Below are 20510 nucleotides of genomic sequence, written 5' to 3'. Positions count from 1 at the left end.
ACAACCTACGAAATGGGAGAAAATATTTGCAAATGATGCAACTGTCAAAGGCTTAATTTCCAAAATATATAAACAGCTCATACAAATTAATAACAAAAAAATACAAACAAGCCAATCCAAAAATGGGCAGAAGACCTAAACAAGCAATTCTCCAATGAAGACATACAAATGGCCAATAGGCACAGGAAAAAAATGCTCAATATCGCTAATTATCAGAGAAACACAAATCAAAACTACAATAAGGCATCACCTCACACCAGTCAGAATGGCCATCATTCGAAAGTCCACAAACCATAAACGCTAGAGAGGATGTGGAGAAAAAGGAACCCTCCTACACTGCTGGTGGGAACGTAGTTTGGTATAGCCATTATGGAAAACAGTATGGAGACTCCTCAAAAAAACTAAAAATAAACTTATCATATGATCCAGTAATCCCACTTCTGGGCATATATCTGGAGGGAACTCTAATTTGAAAAGATACATGCACCCCAATGTTCACAGCAGCACTATATATATACAATAGCCAAAACATAGAAGCAATCTAAATGTCCATTGACAGATGATTGGAAAAAGAAGTTGTGGTATATTTATACAATGGAATACTACTCGACCATAAAAAGAATAAAATAATGCTATTTGCAGCAACATGGATGGACCTACTGATTGTTATTCTAAGTGAAGTAAGCCAGAAAGAGAAAGAAAAATACCATATTATATCATTCTAATCTGGAATCTAAGGAAAAAAAGGACATTATGAACTCATCTATGAAACAAAAACAGACTCACAGACATAGTGAACAATCTTATGGTTACCGGGAAAAGGAGGTAGGAAGGGATAAATTGAGATTTACAAATGTTAGCCACTATATATAAAAATAGATTTTAAAAAAGTTTCTTCTGTATAGCACAGGGAACTATGTTCAATACCTTATTATAGCCTTTAATGAAAAAGAATATGAAAATGAATATAGGTATGTATATGAATGACTGAGACATTGTGCTGTACACCAGAAATGGACACATTGTAACTGACTGTACTTCAATAAAAAAAACAAAACAAAACCATCAGTGTGTTAATGCTCTGTCCTTCAGTATAAATAGCCAGCAGTATAAAATAATCCTGTGCAGTCGTGAGTGTAGGCTTTTATTTTTTTCAATGATTTCTATTGCTGTTGTTTAGCTTATAATTAGTTTCTTTTAAACAACCTATTCCTTTATCAAAAGTATAAAATTTGAGTTTAAAGAAAAAGAATTCAATGTATGCTTGGGTACATTTATTTAGAACTATACATTCCTGAATAACTGAACTCTTGGCTTCACGAGTGCCCGCAGATCAGAACGCAGGATAGCTGAGAAGGATATCCTCTGTGCTACAGAACAACATATATCTTTGTTCGTTCTGCAAAAAGCAAAACTAAAAAACAAAAAGACCCACCAAAATTAACTGAAGTGTGATGTCCTTGGTTTTGTTTTTTGAGAAACAACTAGGCTTACTACAGTTAGAGTATAAAAAAATGTTATTCTGTCTGCACATTTACTGAGTCCCATATGATAGTTTTAAAGGTCTTTGCCCTTGTTTCCAGGTCCACACAAGTTTCTGAACATATTTCAGTATTTCTCATACCTGATCATATTTCAGTGTTGCTTCAATGAAGTTGATGCTAACGGTTTTGTCACTCACTGCTATACAGATCACACAGATACTTCAACAATGTCATTTCCCTTTTTTATGAGTGTTAAATAGTACTCGTCCCCCTCTGACCCATCCCCCCTGATGGGACTGACAAGATAACACAGTAGATCTTACTACTGCCCAAGGATATGCAGCAGTCTGCTGTCCTTGTAATCCCATACTTTCTAGCTAATTCGCATCTTCAGCAGCCACAAAAATAGTAGCTTGTGCTTTCATTGCAAAGTCTATCATTATCCAATCTATCATTCCAGAATCAATGAATGGGACTTGTAAAGGCACATCACGACTAGTGAAGTGGAAAGAAGAGAGGCCAATTCATAAAACACGCCATAGAACCCAGCCTCATCTGTACACTGTTTGAAAGAGCTAGAGCATCTACAATCAGAAGGAAATTAGGGAACTAGTGAAAAAAAAAGTTTATGGAATAAATAACATAACTGAGGAATTTTTTTAAATTTGAAAAATTATGGGAAAAATAATAGACTCTCTTGATAAGTCAATTGTATAATGCATTTGTCTATGGCATTGTGGACCCCAAGACCAGGGCTCAATGTAATACACGTGCCTATATGCTAACTTAGATGATTTGATGATTATTGTAGCCTGAGATGTCAGACCATGGATCAAAAAGGCACGGCAGTAGTTATCTGGATAAATTTACAATGGCTTGCCAGGACTTGCAAGACTTACTTAGATTTGGAGGAAAATCACCTCCCATTTCCACTACACTCATATACACATTCACAAAATGATGTGAATCGTTGTAACTCTTCTGATGTCCCCATGCATTTAACAGTTAGCAGTGATGAGACTCCTAGGACCAAGAGACATTTCTGTGATTAGTTACTACATTTTTCAAAGCTTAATTTGGGAGGGTGAAGATATCTTATTAGATCAGAAATTCTTAAATGAGTTCTCGTGGCTAATGCTTTTTATTAAAGTGATACCTCATGCTGGCACCATATAACCAGTGCAGCTCTGGGATATTCTCCTCTACATTCTGCTTAAAAAATTAATTTAAAAGTACACGGACCAAAAACATTGCCTGCCATTTTCAGCAAAGTATGAATGTTGCTGCCATCAATTTATCAGCCACTACAGCCCCTAATGGTGCACCCTGAGGGGAATTCAGGATGGAGCAAAACAGGACACTCGTCTTAGATAGTAAATACGCATATTAAAGGAATAACATCAATAAGCCCAGACTCTTGCATCCTATATACAGAAAAGCACTAAAATCATTCACTTGAGATGTCTATTTTTTTGTGATTAGCAGAAATCTTTTCATGTTCCACTACTTTTTTTTTTTTCCCCCAGCAAAAACTCCTATATATCCTGACTCCTCTCTTCCATCTTTGGAACAGTTCCTTAGAGCTATCTGAGGGGTTGCCTCCAGGGCTATAGTTTTCAGTAAGGTCCCTACATAAAACATAACTCTAACTTCTAGGGGGGTGTGTGTGTGTGTTCCCAGTCAACAAGTACATGTTGGACTATCTTGGCCAAATTTTACAGGACCAGGACCAGGAAAGTTATTCTTGTTTTAATCAATGTAAGTGCAATAAGAAAATTTATGAACTATGTATTTCAGAACTAATAACATATTACTGTTGTTTTCATTTATTCTAGGATGTATTATAAATGTAAACTATCATAAAATATAACTTATGGTAGATACATATTTGAGTATGAGATACTTTTTTCCCTATATTTGTTGAATTCAAAAGATGAACATTCAATCAGGTTATCTGATGAGTAGTTAACAGTCTACATTTGGAAACTTGAAGTTCCAGGGGGACAGACCACTGGGAACACCGACAACGGTTATCTTTAGCGCTTGCACAGGGAGATTATACAACACGTCACAAAGCACCGAAGAGAGAATTCTTCAACAATTCACAGCACTGCTCACGTTAGAAAATTCTAGTACAGACTTTAAGGACCTTACCAACTCAGATACAGGAGCCTACACATTCATCCCAAGCAAATGTATTATTTGTTTTATCCTCCATAACAAACAAATAAGCGCTCCATTTCGTTTTTAACTGTTCATGTATTTAAACAGCATTAGTAAGTTCCAGCTTGGTCTACTCTTTTTTCACTTATAAAGGTAATAAGTGAAGAGCTTCTATTTCTTGAAGAGAAATTTAAAAACAGTCTCATATGCTCACACTGTTTCTACATTGGTCAAAATACCTCTAAAAAAATCACAACAATCTCTCTAAAGTAAAGCTATCTTTTCTGTCATTAAAGACCATTAACCTTTTCAGAGGCATTTCTCTATTCTTCAGCAGTATCTTTAGATTTTTGTTCACCTTAACTCTATATAATGTAACACAACATTTGATTAGAACACTATACTTCTCAGTACAGTAGGTGAGGTAGAGAGCAAAAATCCTCTGTAGTCAAAACAGACATCCCCACCGCAAGCTGTGTTTCCCAACTGAAAACATTCTCTAGTTCAATGGAAACAAATGACATTTTGGAGCAGAATTTCTTTCTTTTCCTTCTTTTAAAATCTGAAAACACACACGTGATGATAGGTTTTTGTCTATTACTCAAATTATCCCTAAAATCCAAAATTCTCCCCTTAACATTTGCCATCTGTATTTTGCTAGACAGACACAGTGTAAACAACCACATGTAGTGATGTTAATAAAGAAACCAATGATCCCATAATGAATTATTTCAAAAACAAACAAATAATAGGTCTTTCGCACTTAATCTGTTCACTTCTGTCAAGATGGTTAGTCTCCCTTTGAGGAGACACTGAACTGGGTAATCACAATCTCCAAAAGGAATGTTTTATGTATGGTTCTTCAGATAGTTTGCTTGAGAAGTGTATAAATAATTTTGCATTGACATGCTCCTTTCAAAAATAGGTATTTTACTTTTGTCAAAAACAGTCTGCATACTTTTCTTTTATTCCCATCAGAGATAATCAAGACACTCAAAAGTAAGCCAATGTTTCAAAATATCTGGAAACATCCAGGGATGAAAGGATCCATTTTAATGAGGGAAGACTGAGTCATTACTCAAAATATGTTATGTTTAATTAAAAATAAAACATGTCTCTGAACTCAAAAATTTTAAGGATTCAAACAAAACTTCATGTAAAAACCTCATAATTAATTCATTTATTTATTGAGTGCCTACTATATGATACCATGGAGGCAAAAAAACCCCCAGTGAATTAAAATAATCTGCTTGTTTAAAATTCATGCCAAGTTAAAATAATACTGTTACCTTAATAAAAGCTTTTTTAAAATCCTGGCTTCAGTTTTAACCCCAAAATTAATTTATTTTCTGTACTTGGGCAGCTTCCATGTGTGTTTATGTATATAGATGGGCTGGATTCTATATTGTGGGTCTTAACATTTACAGATGTTTACCCACTTATCAAAATAAATGGCTTAGAAAGTAGAAACACTGATGCTAAAATAAAAAACACAGGTCCCTTTAGATTTATGGACTCTTTTAATAGTGGATCTCTGTGCTTATATCTACTCATCGGAAAGAATGGCCAGAAATAATATAATTAATTTTCTGACTAACTATCATGGGCCAGGCATTTAACAAGTATCATCTCTAGTCAAATGACTGTTATGTTATTGTCATTGTGAAGTTTGAACCAAATGAAACTGTCATTTTTGAAGGTAAAAAATGGTTAAGTATTGAGACATTATTATCTCTACTGCACACAATATGACTCCGAGAGGTTTACATGAGCAGCCGGACTACATAGCTGATCAAGGGCTGGGCTGTAATCCAAACTTACTATGTTTGATACCAAAACACACACTCCATCCAAACAGGAAAGAGGATCCTGTGATTTACTTTTTATATTTTCATTTTCTATATATTTAGCTCCTAAATTATGGGTGAAGGTAGGGAACACGTGGACAAAAACCTGTGAGGATAAACAGCTGGGATATGATCCTAAATTTTAGAGAATTCTAATCATTTTAGTAGCTGTTAGGACATGGCATGGTTGATGTCCACCGTGGAGAATGGGAGCAATGGATTTGGAGGAAAACAATTTAAAATAAAGTCATCAAGGGAAATTTGAGAGGGTAACATTTGACCAGAGCTTAAAAAAGAGAAGTGCCAGCAAGCACATGGAATCTAGATCAGGACATAGCAGGCAGGGGGTGGCAAGTGCAAAGGTCCTGAGGCAGAAACCTGCTTGAAACATGTCAGGATAGTGTTCCTGAGACATCAGATAGTAAAGGGAGGTATGGCTGGAGGAGGTCCTGATCACTGAAGGCCTTATGATCTATTCTAATGGCATTGGTAGTCACTGGAAAATACAAAGCAGAAACAAGACATGATCTGATATAGTTTAAAAGCATCACTCTGGCTACTGTGTTGTGAAAAGACCATAGGCAGGTAATGCTAAAGCAGACAGACTGGTTAAGAAGTCATGTCAATAATATAGGCAAATGATGATGGTATATTGGACCAGCGTGATACAAGTTGAGTTAGTGAGCAGTAGTAGTCAATTAAAAAAAATTGAGTGTATTTCGAAGGGAAAACCAGTAAGATTGGTTGACAGACCAGGTGTATAAACAAAACTGGGGAGACAAAAAAAGCAATACCTATAACTAAATTCGTCTTTTGGAACCAAACATGATGCTACTTTTCATACGATGGACTAGCACATTCTGCTTAACAACACTGACCAAGGGGAAAACACTACATTATTACATATCAAAGAAATAACAATAAGTCGACTATACATTAATAAAATTAGTTTAAAGAAAAGAAATAAAGAAAATATAGATTACCTAATTCACTAAGTGTTAAGGATAAACATTTCATTCATGCACCCTGGAAGAAATTCTCTTTAACATAGAGTAAAATTTTAATGCAAAAGCAGCCATTCATTGGGGAAATGTAGCAGCAGATGTAATTTTTTTAAAGAATGTACTACATGACTGAGAACTCCTTGTGGGAAAAGGTCGGTCTTTTTAGCCTCAGCCTAGTCATATCCAGTACAGAGCAGGTGTTCAATAATCTTTTTAAAAAAACTGAATGAATCCAAATTTTTCAAATAGAGGTCTCTTTGTTAGGAATTATGTGTTCGTGCATCTGAAATTTTCTGTATTTGCTCACAGATGACTACTTGTAGCAATGTCCTTACGTTTATTTTTGAATGAACATTTTATTCCCTGCTTTAGAATAATCTAGATACTAGCCAGACACAAGAGACATTACCACATGCAGAATCATCTTGATCTTTTCTAGACTTGCTCATGAGGGTAAGAAGTGTGGCCAGTGCCTCCTTAGTGCACCTTACATTGTAGGTGCCTAGGGAATATTTACTGCACTAAATTGAGTAACGAAAATACTATTCTAAATGCAAATAATAAAAACTGTTACTTTTAGATAACTCTCTTCTATTAGCTCCCTCATTCAGTCCTGCTTTCTCTGCTCCTCCTTGTAATATCTTAGTTCTTGACTAAACATACTGGTCTGAAATTGAATGACTTGTAACCTGGTAGAACAGACTAAAAATGCTAAGATTAAGACGAAGATTTATTTCTCTGACTACTTTAGACCTAATTTCTCCTGAGAAAATCAGAGGAATTTTATAGCAGAAATCTATACCAGAAAAAAAAGAGGCCGTTTCACGGACAAGAAGAATCACTAAAGGATACAGACATATAATTTCACATAATTTCTAGGTATGTTTAATTGATAGAAAATAATATAAACTCAGCAGAGGACATAGTATTTCACTAAAGTAATTATTTTATTCTAATAAATAATTTCAGAATTATGAAGTTCACAGTTAATAAAACATAAATAATAATGATTTAACTTCTACATAGAAATGGATGAGGTCAAGTAGTAATTGTAGATATTAAATTAATTTTATATAGGAGATAATTTAAAAGCATGAAATACAACCCCATAATAATTCTTACTGGAATGTAGTTAAAGTACTAATTTTATAGCCCATTAGTACTGTAATAACTTTGTATATATAGGTTAGAAATCATATTTTTCCCATTGTAATAACATTCCCTAAAACTGCAGTGATTTATTCTTGTGATTCCAGTAATTTAATTCAACTTCTAATTCAACTTTGAATTAAATGTCTTTCTATAATTATTTTGAATAGTTTATATTATTAATATCCATATTACTTCACTATATATTATGAGATCCCCCCCGAACAATGTCCAGATTCCAATTAGATTCTTGCTAATTTTTTTTAGGTTAGTAAAAAAAAAGAGTTATCATCTGAAAAGATGAAGGAGATATAAAGAGTAATAAAATATTTTAAAACTTGCACATAATGTTAAATTTAGCAGCTTATTAAATTTTTATCAAGTAACAGGAAATAGATACATAAAAAACTAAAGTTTTACACTCAATATACACAACTATATTATAGTGTAAATTAGATCTTGTTGACCATGAAATTTTTGATCATATAAACTGTGAGTCTGATTACTTCTTATATTAACTTCCACATAAAGTAGTATCTATGAATGGTAAATGTTAAGAGTTTTAAATTTTAAACTCTGAATTTTTAAAATGAATTCAAAGTTAAAAATGTGGGAGCTTAATCAAGATTTAGAAACTGATGGAAGGAATCTTATAACACAGCTGCTTTTAGAATTTATGCAGTATTTAATAAAATAATGCTACATTATTTTCCTACAGAATTTTTTAAAAGTTTTCTAAATTTCTATACAAATTTTTGCAAACTTGCTAAAAAAAGCCATTTACAGAATTTTTGAACTGAGAAAGCATCCTAATATAGAATGAACTTATGTTTTTCTAATGATAAAGTGAGTAGTTACATGTTTTTGTTGGTTGGTTTCATTTGTTTTGTTTTTTTATTTCAGATTTTGTTTTACGCTGAAGTTGGCAAGAGTTTTGACCTTGTATTTTGTCAGCAGGGCTAAACAAGCCTGAGGCTGTCACTGACAAATTTAAGATTCAAATCTCACAGAAAGCAAAGTGTAAAGAGAAAAAAAAGTGAGTGTGGAGGGTAAAATAAAGGGAAAAGAGAAAATGAAGTCATTTTATGGTCATTTGGTGGTAGAGTAGAATGGATTTTGCATCAGTCCCACAAGTTATTGATCCTGGTTGAAAAGTTGAAAGATCAACAGGTAGGTATGTGCATGCAGACAAGAATGTTTCTAAATAAATCTTTTGAAAAATCAAATTTTGGATTAGAAACCTGAAAGAAGTTATCATACATGGCACTACTGGTTTTCTAAGATACTTTGAACCTAACAGAATGATATAATTATCAAAAGTCCTTAAATACAATATCCAGGAGTTTCTTGATTTGCAGATTCTCTTGAAGCAAAAAATGCATGCAAGACAAGGTCTGAGTTACAGATTACACTCATGTGAAGCTGAAGAAAACTGCCATCAAGTGGTCATCTACCCCAGGGGAGCCTACACAGAAAGGGTGATTTGTACTGAACAGTTGAGTCCAAGTTTTAAGTCATCATACTGTCCACTGAAGGTCAAATTTACAAGACATTCACATAGAAAGCTCATTAATCAAGTGATTCTGTAGATGAGCTGAGACCATGATATCCAGGTGTCATCGCATACCAGGCCCTACTCATGAGAAAAGGCTGTTAACGCCTGTGCCCTTAACTGGGCCTTATGCATACATTCTAGGCAGCTTTATTACCATCGCCTACTTGTCGGCAAAAGCAAAAAGAGGGTAAACAACACACACCAGTCTCACAGCAATACATTTCTACCCACAGCAGTCTCACAGCAATACATTTCTGCTTGCGGTACAGAGCTCCACCCCTAGACCCGTGGGAAAGATGAATGCAGCAAGAGAGTCAAGCAGCTGCTGAACGGGGAGTTGAAGTGAGATACTGGAAGCAGGATGAGTGACATAGATTGCCTAAGGGCACACAGGAGCCCAGCTTCGACAGGCGATGTGCAGGTGTGGCATTCTGGGAAAGAGCAGCAGATGGACCTAACTGACGCACACCCCACAGGAAGAAGCAGCTGACTTTGTGCAATGGTGCCGGGGAGGCTAGGAGGTGGAGACGCACTGTGGCATACAGCGAAAGGCCCTGCAAACTGTGGCTACAGTCACAAACAAAAGGACAGTCTTCACACGTATACAGTGCTGAAAGCACCGCTGCCATGTACCCTGGGCTTTCGGTACACCCACCCCCACGGAGAGCAGCACTGGTGGCCCTACTGACTATTAATGAAAGGCTACTGATGACAGCTGTTTCATAAGACCTGACATTAAAGAATATAACTGTTTTACCAGAAATATATTCAAAATGGAATAACTATTTCAATAATTTTGGATCAAAAAAAATCTCATTTTGAAAACCCAACTAAGTTCTCCTACAAAAACTTTTCTAAAAGTGTGTAATGGGCTGTTACTGTCACAGTGCTTCGGTGGTAATAACTGCTACATTATGGCGCTCATTTGTTTTTAAACTGTTAGTATCTCTCCGTTACACAGTTTACTGACAGAGCATTAGAGATAATATTTGGTTTTTGAATACAGGACAAATTTAGGAAGTGGCTCAAAAGGTCAACACTATGAAGTCAATACATTGCCCTGGAGAAGGCAAACACTGGACTAGAAGCTTTTTACACAGAAGAGATGTAAAACAATGTGAGTCTCTGAGGATGACTGGGAACTTGGGAAGGAAAATGTCGTGGTTATAACTAAATGCTGAAGGTTTTTAAGAAAAAGAAAATAAAATAACTTTTAGATATAAAATGCATTTATCTTAGGTCTCACTTTTTCAGTAAGTTTTCCTGATATTTACTGAATTAAAATGTGAAAAATGGCTTAAATTATAGCATGAAAGATTCATATGAATCAGAGAGAAGAATGTTTTGACTGAGTTGTTGAAAGCTCTTGAATAAGACTAGTTCACAAAGACAAGATACGGCACTAAGGCAAATGGGAGACCTTCACTAGATTTTTCCTGAAAGAATGAAGAAACTGAGCTAGCCTAGATACAATTCAAGAGTAGCATGGATCGGGCTCTCCTGAAAGGCAAAGGCCATTCTGGATGGAAAGTAACAAGCAGAATTCAGGGAAAAGGGACCATCTCCAAATCCTGGCTTTCTCGGTGCTCTACTACAACTTCTGCTTTCTTTCTCCTCGACGACTGCTAGTCTTTCTACCTTTTTCCTCCAGAAGAGGCCAGAAAAAGATATTCGGTTGTTCATTCACCTCATTTCTTCCTTTGGCAAGGTCACCATGATGTGTTCATTTCCACTCCCCTCATCTCCCACCACGTTTCTTTACAGAGTTGAGGAGGCAGAACTGTTTCTGCCAGACTGGTCCTTGGGATGGGAAAGAATGTGCACTCCCTTGGCACAGGAAGCACATGACGTGGCATTCAAGGATCACACACCACCACAAAATGATGAGTCTCGGTGCTGGCGTCAGGTGGGACAACCAGCTGGAATGAATGGAGCATGCGGATGGGCACAGGGAAATGTGCTGTGGGACTATACCCTTAAGACTATGTTAAAAGCTGTGGTGTTTCATTCCAATTAGAAGGTTGTACACAGAAAGGATAGGGTTGGAAAGTGTATGTGTAGGAGAAAGACATGCAATTTTGTGGAGAGGACATAGTTCTGTGATGAGGGTATGGACCTGGTCAGGTTGTATAACTGATGGGTCTTTGTGAGCTCCTAGATGTCAGATATGTGGGTAACTTTGGGTTCCAACAGAGCTGGACAATAAACACATTCCCTACTAAGCTATTCAGAGTTCTAGCAAACTCTGAGGTGAAAAGAGCCCAGTCATTCAAATGTGGAAATTTATTAGGGTTTTTCTGAAAGACACTGCACAGGTCATGGAGAGATTCCCCCACAAGCACATCACCACCGTGATCAATACATTAAAAACATTTGTAACAGTTTTTTGTACCACCTGTCTTACAGTCAGAATGATGGCCTGGGTGATTTTTCGAATATCTTCTAGTCTAAAGTTTTCTGATAACAGTCAATATTAAAAAGGTTAGCCACCAAAAGTCTGTCTGGGTCTTAGAAAGAGAAAACAAATGAAGACAAATGTGTTATATACATGACTCTGTGGCCACATCCACACTAGGAAAATAAAGCAGACACTTAAATAATTAGTTCATTGAGTTCAAGGAAATCAGCCAAAGCACTTTGGGCTCAATTACCAACTGGACATTTCTTTTGATCTCAGTATTACACTTAACTTCTCTAACATTTGGTGTGCATAGACTCAGCATAACTATAAAGACAAGTACCGTTTCAATTTGTGAAATCCCAGAGGTAAGAGGAAACCCATGTCACGGTGATCTGAAGTGAAGAACTGTCTTCTGAGAAGTATGATGTAGTTTCATTTTGCCAAATAAACATAAGCTGCAAGGTAAGCCTGTCAGGGACTCTGTTTATCTACTGACATTCACACAGGTTCATAGCAGTCACCCTAGACCAATAATGTAGTACAGTGGAGAGTTGAATTCAGGTCAGAAAGACCACTTATTAAAACCCTGCTTGTGATCACCTAAGAATAAGCACATTCCTTGGAGGATGAATTGCACACAGTGAGGTGTTGGTATTCTCCTAATTTTAATCAGTTATTTAAAGATTCAATCTTGCCAGTGGATAGTGCGCAGGTTATTTCTTCTTTTTGACTCTTGCTCAAGGGAAGAATGTAAAGTTATATAAACATGGTGTTTGGCTGAAAGAGCTAATGAATCCAAAGTATTTACAACAATGATGCTTTCTGAATCACTGGGAGAGCGAAATGACACATCTGCTTGTTTGATTAAAAAAAATCTCTTTATCTAATATGGCTGGTATAGATGATTCATAAAATTACTTCAGTTCAAAATTTTAGCTCAGAGGTAAGATGGAGATGAACAGACCTACTAAATAAAATCCTTGACACACTATCCACCTTTCCACTGTGAAAAATAATGACTGACCACCTCTAGCAGAGTTAGGTCAGTGCGCCAGTAATATAAATAGAGAGCATGCTTTAATAGTGTCTGCTGTTCTATTCAACCAAAGAGGGAGAAGTCAGCAGAGGTGACTGGCAACTTGTGGACTACAGACATCTTTATTTCCTAAATTGCCTATATGTCTCCTTGACCTGAGACTTTCCAGGTTCTTTATTCTACAACATGAATACAATTTTTCAAAATTATATCTTACTGATTTCACCTATGGCATTAAACCCATGGTGACACTATCAGGTAATAATCTTTCCAGATAATGTTTAATTATCCAATGGATCATTTCCCTGAATTTGTTTTATAATTCTTTAATACTTCTGTTTTAAATATCCCCATTTTTACCATTCTTTTTTGGAATGGCTTCTAGTTATGTAGCCTGCAAAAGTTATAGTTATGTACATTGAGTTACAAAAATAAGAATACAAAACTGCAAAGGCAATTGAAGCAAAATGAACACTTCTAAAAGAGCCGTGAGACCAAAAAGAAGAAAAGTAATTGCAAACATGTGTTTAGTATGTGTGTGCAGAGGCACTGAGATGTCTGCAGACGTGCTGGCAATGACTCACATGCGTAGCTAGCAGAACCTGGGCAAGTGAACTGAATGGGGATCAGAACATATTCGGAAAATCCATGAAAATCTAGCTTAAGAAGGCTGCCAAATGCAGAATTCTACTGAAACCCCTTTGAGACCATTGAAAATTTTTAAAAATGGTTATTTTCATACTTCATTTTCGAATGTAAGTTCTTTTCTAGAGATACATATACACTGTATATTACCTTTTGACTGATACATGTACCATTTGATCTTATGATCCTGAACTGTCATTACTAGTTTAAAATCACAATATGCTTGAGTATACCACATCGTCCATAGTTGTCTATAGTTTAAAGACAGAGAAAATAATATAATGTGGAGGAAAAAACAGACAAAACAAGTACATATAATTAAAATAGTAATGTACTTATAAAAAGAAACTTATTTCTCATGTCTTAGAATAAGCCTAGTTCCGAAACTTATTATTTGAAACAAATTTTTTTTTCTTACAGATATGTAACCGTGAATTGGGATTTTCTGTTTCTGGTTTAATCATACCTTTCACATCTTCATCCTCAATTGTTGTATTTGAACTCTCAGTTGACTCCTGTTGAGAAGAAAACACATTTAAGTTTCAAACAATGAATGACTTAACTTTTCTTCTTAAAAAGCTGGCGAGTGGTGTACATAACATGCAAGATTCTTCAACAGGCTGTGAGCATATGCTGACATGCAAATGGACAAGTATGTTATGTGGCTTTAACAGAAATAAAATGCCAAATGCCGCAAACATTTCAAAAAGGGAGTTCTCTGGTTGCCTAATCCCTGAAGCACGACACATTCAGGTGATTTGTAGAAGCAGCGGAAGTATGCAACTTATTTTAAGTGCTGTGTAAGGATGTGTCGTGCTACAGTGTCCCGTAAGATGTGCGTTCTCTAAGTTATTTACGAGAACTTGGATATATTAGCCTAATGAGTTTGAACCTTAAACAATATTTTTTATATTCCCAATTAGTTAGTAATCAGTCCCTTCTTTGTGTAAGGCACTGTATCAAGCACTGAATTTGGAGCCTATTTGTCTGCCTTACTCCTTTGAAGAAAAGAAAAGCATTTCATCGCATCATTTGATGAAGATGCTAAGGGTACTAAGGTGCGATAAGCTGAAAGAGCTTTTAAGAATTCCCACGTTTGTGCTTAGCACAATGGAACCATATGAATGATTTACTTTCAAGAAAAATTAGATGTTTTTCATTCACTTCGAAATTAGAAACCGCTGTTACTGATAAGAAACTTGCTCCCATAGTGAAAAGACAAAGCTATTTCTTTGTAAAACTACAAATGAAGTTGCAGATGAAGAAATGCACTTAGGACACTGTAACTGCCGGTATTAAGGTCCGTTCCTTAAAATGGTTTGATAAATTTTTCCATTTACAATATATTAAAAATATTTTCTAGCAAAGAAGTTTAGTAATATTCATAAGAAAGACACAAAAATTTTCTAGTTGGAATGATTAAAGGCTAGAGCTGAAAAAAAAATTGGAAACTTCCAATCAATAGCTACGTGCTCTGTGATAAAACACAAATTTTGGAAAAGGATGCTAACAGCAGTGTCCTTTTAGAGATTCAATATTCACAAAAGTGATCCATTTATATAAAGATCATGTGTACGATTTAAACCAAAGGGACAGAGTACTTAAAGATCTATCCAGAGTCTCCACACACACAAAACCAAAGCAGAGAGTCCTCATGCGTTTCTTAATGTGACCTAGTGTTCAGATTTCAACTCAAGATGAAAGTAAACTCATGCACAGTAAAAATAAACTAATTCATGTAAGCAGGAAATATCATGCAACAACTCTTACAAGTGATAACCGCTAGAACTACCGAAGTGTCCACTCCAGCTGCTACACTTGGACTTTGACTTGCTAATGATATTGGAAATAACTGTTCACCTGTGTGGTGCTCCTGACTCCCTCAAGTCTTTTAGGGACTTAAGAATATTTTAAGTGTCATGACTATAAAATACATCTCATATTAAGGAATACAACACTTCATGTTTTTTACTTTAATGATTTTAACATTGATCAACCAAATGGTAAACCAGAAGAAATGCGTTTTTTAAGACTACCACTTAATAAGAGTAAGGAAAAGTAAGAGAAGTGACTACACTTAATATTTGAGAAAAATCTGATGAAGTATTTTTTCCTCCCCTTAGAGATGTAATAATGGATGAGGGAAGTAATTAACTGGAAACATGGAATATGTTCAGAAACTGTCTCCTTTCATTCTATAGACAGATATACAAGTATTATTATTTAGCTAACATGCTGTGCAAACAATGTACAATGGACAGGAAACATAACAGTCTCTTTTCGGGGTAAGCAGTTTAAGTGTCTGTTACTGAAATGTATGTAATTCAACAAAGACAAACATATTTCACAGGAAGTGAAACTCCCCCACCATTCTTCTCAAATTCATGCCAAATAACAAAAACACCACCAACAAGAAGGAGTTAAAAGGAAAACAAAAAAAGACACTATAACAACAGAATAAATAAAACTCAAAAGCAACATTAAATTTCAACAAATATCTGTAAAATCAAGTTGACTTTTTTTTTGAAGACAATGGAATGACAGAGCAAGAAATTGTAAAATTTCATGCAAAATACATCTAAAGTACTATGCAGACAGGCATAGGGGGGAGAAAAAGACCAGATGGAATTGCTTAAGATACACAGTCATCTCGACATAAAGACTTACTTAATCCAACTTTTATTGACTAATGGTACCATTCATTTCTCTTTCAAGAGGTCATTCATTTTTGTTTTGAAAGAAATATGTGTATAGTTCTAAGATAAATTAGGTCCAAAAGAAAGTGTGGTTAAAAAAAATAAGGATTTTCTTTCCTATTTTTAGATAATGAATTGACTTTGCTTTGAATATTTTGATGAGATGTGCAATCTTGTTAAAGCAAGATGATGTTGATTCTTTCTGAATACCTTGTTTCCATCAGGGTTGTGGATTACAGTAGTTTGGGGCTCCTGAGTGAGAACAAAATAGAGAAAGAAACAGTTCGCATTGGTAAGTACATTCTTCACTAGTAGGAGGGACAGAGCAGAGGGAGCCAGCTGACAAAACTAAAGAGTGACAAGAGCTTAAGCAACGTTAACTACTATCAGAGGCTGCAGCTGACAAGATCTCTGATGAAAGATCTCCTGGTGAGCCCACGAGCTCGGTCACCTCTGTACGCAGCAGCAGCATGCAAAAGACCTTATTCGTCGTCAGCAAACAGACAAGGCTTTGCAGTCTGGAGAACTAAAGAGGCACTTGCTGTTTCACAAAGTCCTGTACCAGAGAAAGCTCTCTTTTCTTCTTTAACCAACGGCCTGTTAATGTCTGTCCCACAGAAGACTGGCCAAGGGCACTGGAGATTAGCACTCTGTGAGAGGATCTCAAATTCTTTGTGAAGATATTTTTTCGGCTGTGTTGCTTTGAGAACCGATGGTGGTATCATAATACACAGATAAATACCCCTCGAAAATCTAGTCACTGGACCACATTTGAAAAAAGGGCTATCCTAAAGAAAGTATTTCCAAAGTCCCTAAGAAATTCTGAGAAACATTTAAAAGGTTCTAGAACTAATCATATAATCACTATAATTTGAGGCAAATTGCTGGTAATTCCCATGTTAATTCATATATAAGAGAACTTTCTGCTTTACAGAGTAGGTATACAGAAGATTTGTTTGTAAAGTCATATTTTTTTCTGTGAGGAAAATATTATTTTTCCTATTGCTTTATATCAGAAAATTGAAGAAATACCCTCAACTGGAAAATAACCATCAGATCGCTGATATAAAAAAAGATTCACTGTCCATCAGTGGCATGCCTGGCACTTTCATTACATGATGTCCTGGCAACTGGGAGTTCCTGCAGCCCACTGAGAGTTCTCTCCAGTCTTAAGCACTCTCCCCACTCTGGGATCTCCTCTCCACCACAGGTTATGCTGCAGAATTTAGAGAGCATGTCTACTGCTTGCTTCTCTTCTTCCTTTCCCTGGCTAGACATGTGATCAACACATTTTTTTTCCTGCTAGTACGTAATCCACTATCATGATGTGCCTTGCCTTTAAATGCAGCCTTCTGGTTAACGCTAGTGAAACAATCCCCTAACATTTTTTATTCATTTCAACTTAATAGTACAGAGGACAGTAAAAATTAAGAATCACTTCTGAAAACCATAAATCAAAACTTGAAAGAGTTTGGGGAAAATCTTATGGGACGAAGAGCACTGAATGCCAGTATGCAAATCCTGAATTTTAATCCGCAGAGTCTCAGAGGGTTAAATTGATTGAGTTGTTAATTATGTGAATTTGATTGACATGGACAAAACTGATTCCCATAGATCATTCAAAGCGCCGTGCTACGCAATTTCATTCTTTGGATCAAAGTGAAACAGTGATAATTTAACTTAAAACACAACAAACAAAAAGCTTTAAATTATTCGGTGCCTCTTTATCTCAGAAAATGAGGTCTTACAAAGCCCTGCTGTCTTTTAATAAGAGGGAAATGAGAACTCTGAATAAGGTCTACATTTACTGTTGTCTTGCAATAACCTCCTTAGCTCTCCTCGATGTCAACATGTGCGTCATGAAAGGAAGAAACCATCATATGAATATCCAGAGTTATCATCAGAGGAAGAGCTAAGAGCAAACAAAGCGCATTCTACTGTATTCTAAGGCAACATGCAACAATTTCAACTACAGAGACCACAGCTATCAGTACAATGTTCAACAATGAAATGAGATCATCTAAAGTTAGAAACACACTGCTTGACAAGTACCTTAACAAAAAGAAATGAACATTTTTCATATCTTAGAAAGCAAAACCAAAACCCAAAAAAAATTTTTTTTAAAGTATCTATAGAGTGAAAGCAAATGAGAGAAACAACAAAAACAGTAAAGAACTTAAGAAGGGTTACAAAGAGTCCAGGTATACCAGCGCCGGGGTAGGAATATTTTCTTTGGGGCTGGTTACCACGTTGGCTTTGTTGTTTATCTGTAGGTATGCAGAAAATAGAAACAGAGATGCCTTAAATCCCTTGGTAGCCAATGTCTCTCTATGCAGCATGTCCACATGGAGAGATAGACATGAAAATAAAGAGCCACTGAAGGTGAACGTGAAAGACACTGCGATGACGGACAAGAACGATGATCGATTCTGTCTCCGACGGTCACATACAGGCTAGGACTGTGTCTGTGATGGTGAAATGACAGAACGGACTCGGCTGCTTTGGCTGTGCCGCCTTAGCAAACAGACAAAGAGCTGCTTCAACGGAGCTCAAATCAAGTTTCAGAGTATGAAATAAATAGAAACATTTTCATACTCTTCAAGTTGAATTCTGTTTCCCAGCTTCCAATTGTTCACTGTTATGAATACATTCCTTTTTTCATTTGATTCTCCAGCCTGAAGTCACACATAAACTGTCTTTCTCTGGGGAGCCATCATCACTTTGTTTAGTAGGTATCCAATTAAAAACACAGATCTTCTGATGAAATGCAGGCTTTATAATAAATTTCTTAAAATGATAAGTCTAGGTCTTTAAAAAACAGATCTTCCATTATAAACTGGCAAATTGAACTCTTTACTATATTCTGGACGCAAAATGACTTTATTTTTCACAGTTGTTTGAGAGGAAAACACTATGGATTCTGTCAAAGTGTTACTGCTGTCGTTGAAGACTATATTTGGTAACACCATTCCCTTGCTTTAATGTAAGTGGTTCTGAACTTAAAGAAGGATCATGAACACTATGGAAGCCATGCTGTGAAAACAACTCAGTGGGTCAATAAATACTGTAATGGGCCCGCAGAGAAGACTCTTTGTTGACAAGTGGCAACTTGAAATGACAACTGAGTTTGGGTACTAAAGAATCAAAGACTGAAAAGTAATCATCAACATTCATTTAAACTCATGCATGACAACTTACACTGTGGTTATTAAACAAAGAGAAATTAACATTCATTTTCTTACACTATATTGTTTCTTTATATATTATTATCTAAAGGAATACATCCATAATTTTAATATAGATGTACTTAAGGACTTAGAGAGAAAAACATCTTGCACAAAATAAATGAATACCAAATGAATATTTATAAGCAGTGACACCAATTTAATTGTTTGGACTTTCTGGGAATTATTTTCTTTCATATTGAAACTAGCACTGAAAGATAGAAGGGTCAAAAAATTAACTTGGGTATGTAATATTTTGCTTTTCTATTCATTCACATTTGTGTGATTATTTGGTATCAGTATTATCGAAATAATCACTAACACTGTGCTGTGTGAATGCAAAAAAAGAGAAAACTTGGTGCCCTTTACTAGAAAACTCTTTAAATATTAAACCATCAATCTATACTTTGCAGAGAGTTTAGAATTTTTCTTTAAATAGAAGTGCTCAGAATTGAACATAAAATGTGTGTGCAACAGCCCAAAAGAGAAGAGATAATGGAGTTTAAGAAAGAGGGGTCAAAACTCAGTACTGATGTTAGGATAGAATATATGAGAAAAGAGGAGAGATGCACACACAAGTAACTTCCTATGAAGGAAGAGGGCTTGGCAAAACACAGCTGACTTCCTGTCAAATGAGCAGGAGTACTCAAGATTAAAGCACACATGTATTTAATATGCTACATTCAGTTTGTATCAGTGGATGCAAAGAATGAAAAAGGAGTAGACTGAGATATTTTCTGTTTTGAGATAAAACACTTGAGTTTTTTTCCTAGGATGTGATTGCCAAGAACTGCTTTATTTTAGTGAAAATGTCTCACATACAAATCTATGCAAACAAGATACACACGCGCGCACACTTGAACACATGCACACCCACACCCACGTTCACACGTAGACACACAGCATACACACACCGTCATCACTTCCACATAAAGGCCACTCTGTCCGCGTGAGCCATCCTTTACTGTCACGCATGACTAATAGGAGTTAAATGAGTATGTGTCTCAACCACCACTTTTCCTTGTGTTTAAATGTACAATTACAATTTTTTTGTTAAAGATTAGATTAATTATCTTTTTTTTTTTTTACTATAGAAAATCTCTTGGATGTATCTGTAATATTAAGTACTTAAAAGTAACAGAAGAATTCCAGCTAAAATGTGAGGAGGACTTCCTTTTAAAGAGTCAAATATGGGCTCAACCACAGCTGTCTTTTAAATATACAAGAGCTTTGGCACTTCTGTGTGAAATGTAGTTATTTTATATTATGCAAGCAGAATATTTTTATTTAAAAATTTAAATGAAAC

General features: G+C 35.7%; 1 protein-coding gene across 12 annotated transcripts in view; it reads right to left on the bottom strand.

Moving 5' to 3' along the window:
- The window catches only part of CAMK2D (calcium/calmodulin dependent protein kinase II delta), a 286575-nt gene that overhangs the window by 28113 nt on the left and 237952 nt on the right, over positions 1 to 20510 (bottom strand). For 4 of the 12 annotated variants that reach the window (XM_074341875.1, XM_074341857.1, XM_074341851.1 and 1 more), the window contains 3 exons: positions 18188 to 18247; positions 16191 to 16232; positions 13751 to 13799 (listed from right to left, as the gene is read on the bottom strand). In XM_074341875.1, coding sequence (XP_074197976.1) covers positions 13751 to 13799; positions 16191 to 16232; positions 18188 to 18247 — 151 coding nt within the window. The remainder of the gene's footprint in view (positions 1 to 13750; positions 13800 to 16190; positions 16233 to 18187; positions 18248 to 20510) is intronic. The other 8 variants (XM_074341853.1, XM_074341854.1, XM_074341855.1 and 5 more) reach the window with 2 other exon arrangements.

Source organism: Camelus bactrianus, chromosome 2, assembly GCF_048773025.1.
Source record: "Camelus bactrianus isolate YW-2024 breed Bactrian camel chromosome 2, ASM4877302v1, whole genome shotgun sequence".
Classification (NCBI taxonomy): Eukaryota; Metazoa; Chordata; class Mammalia; order Artiodactyla; family Camelidae; genus Camelus; species Camelus bactrianus.
This window is presented reverse-complemented; position numbering and strand designations above follow the sequence as displayed.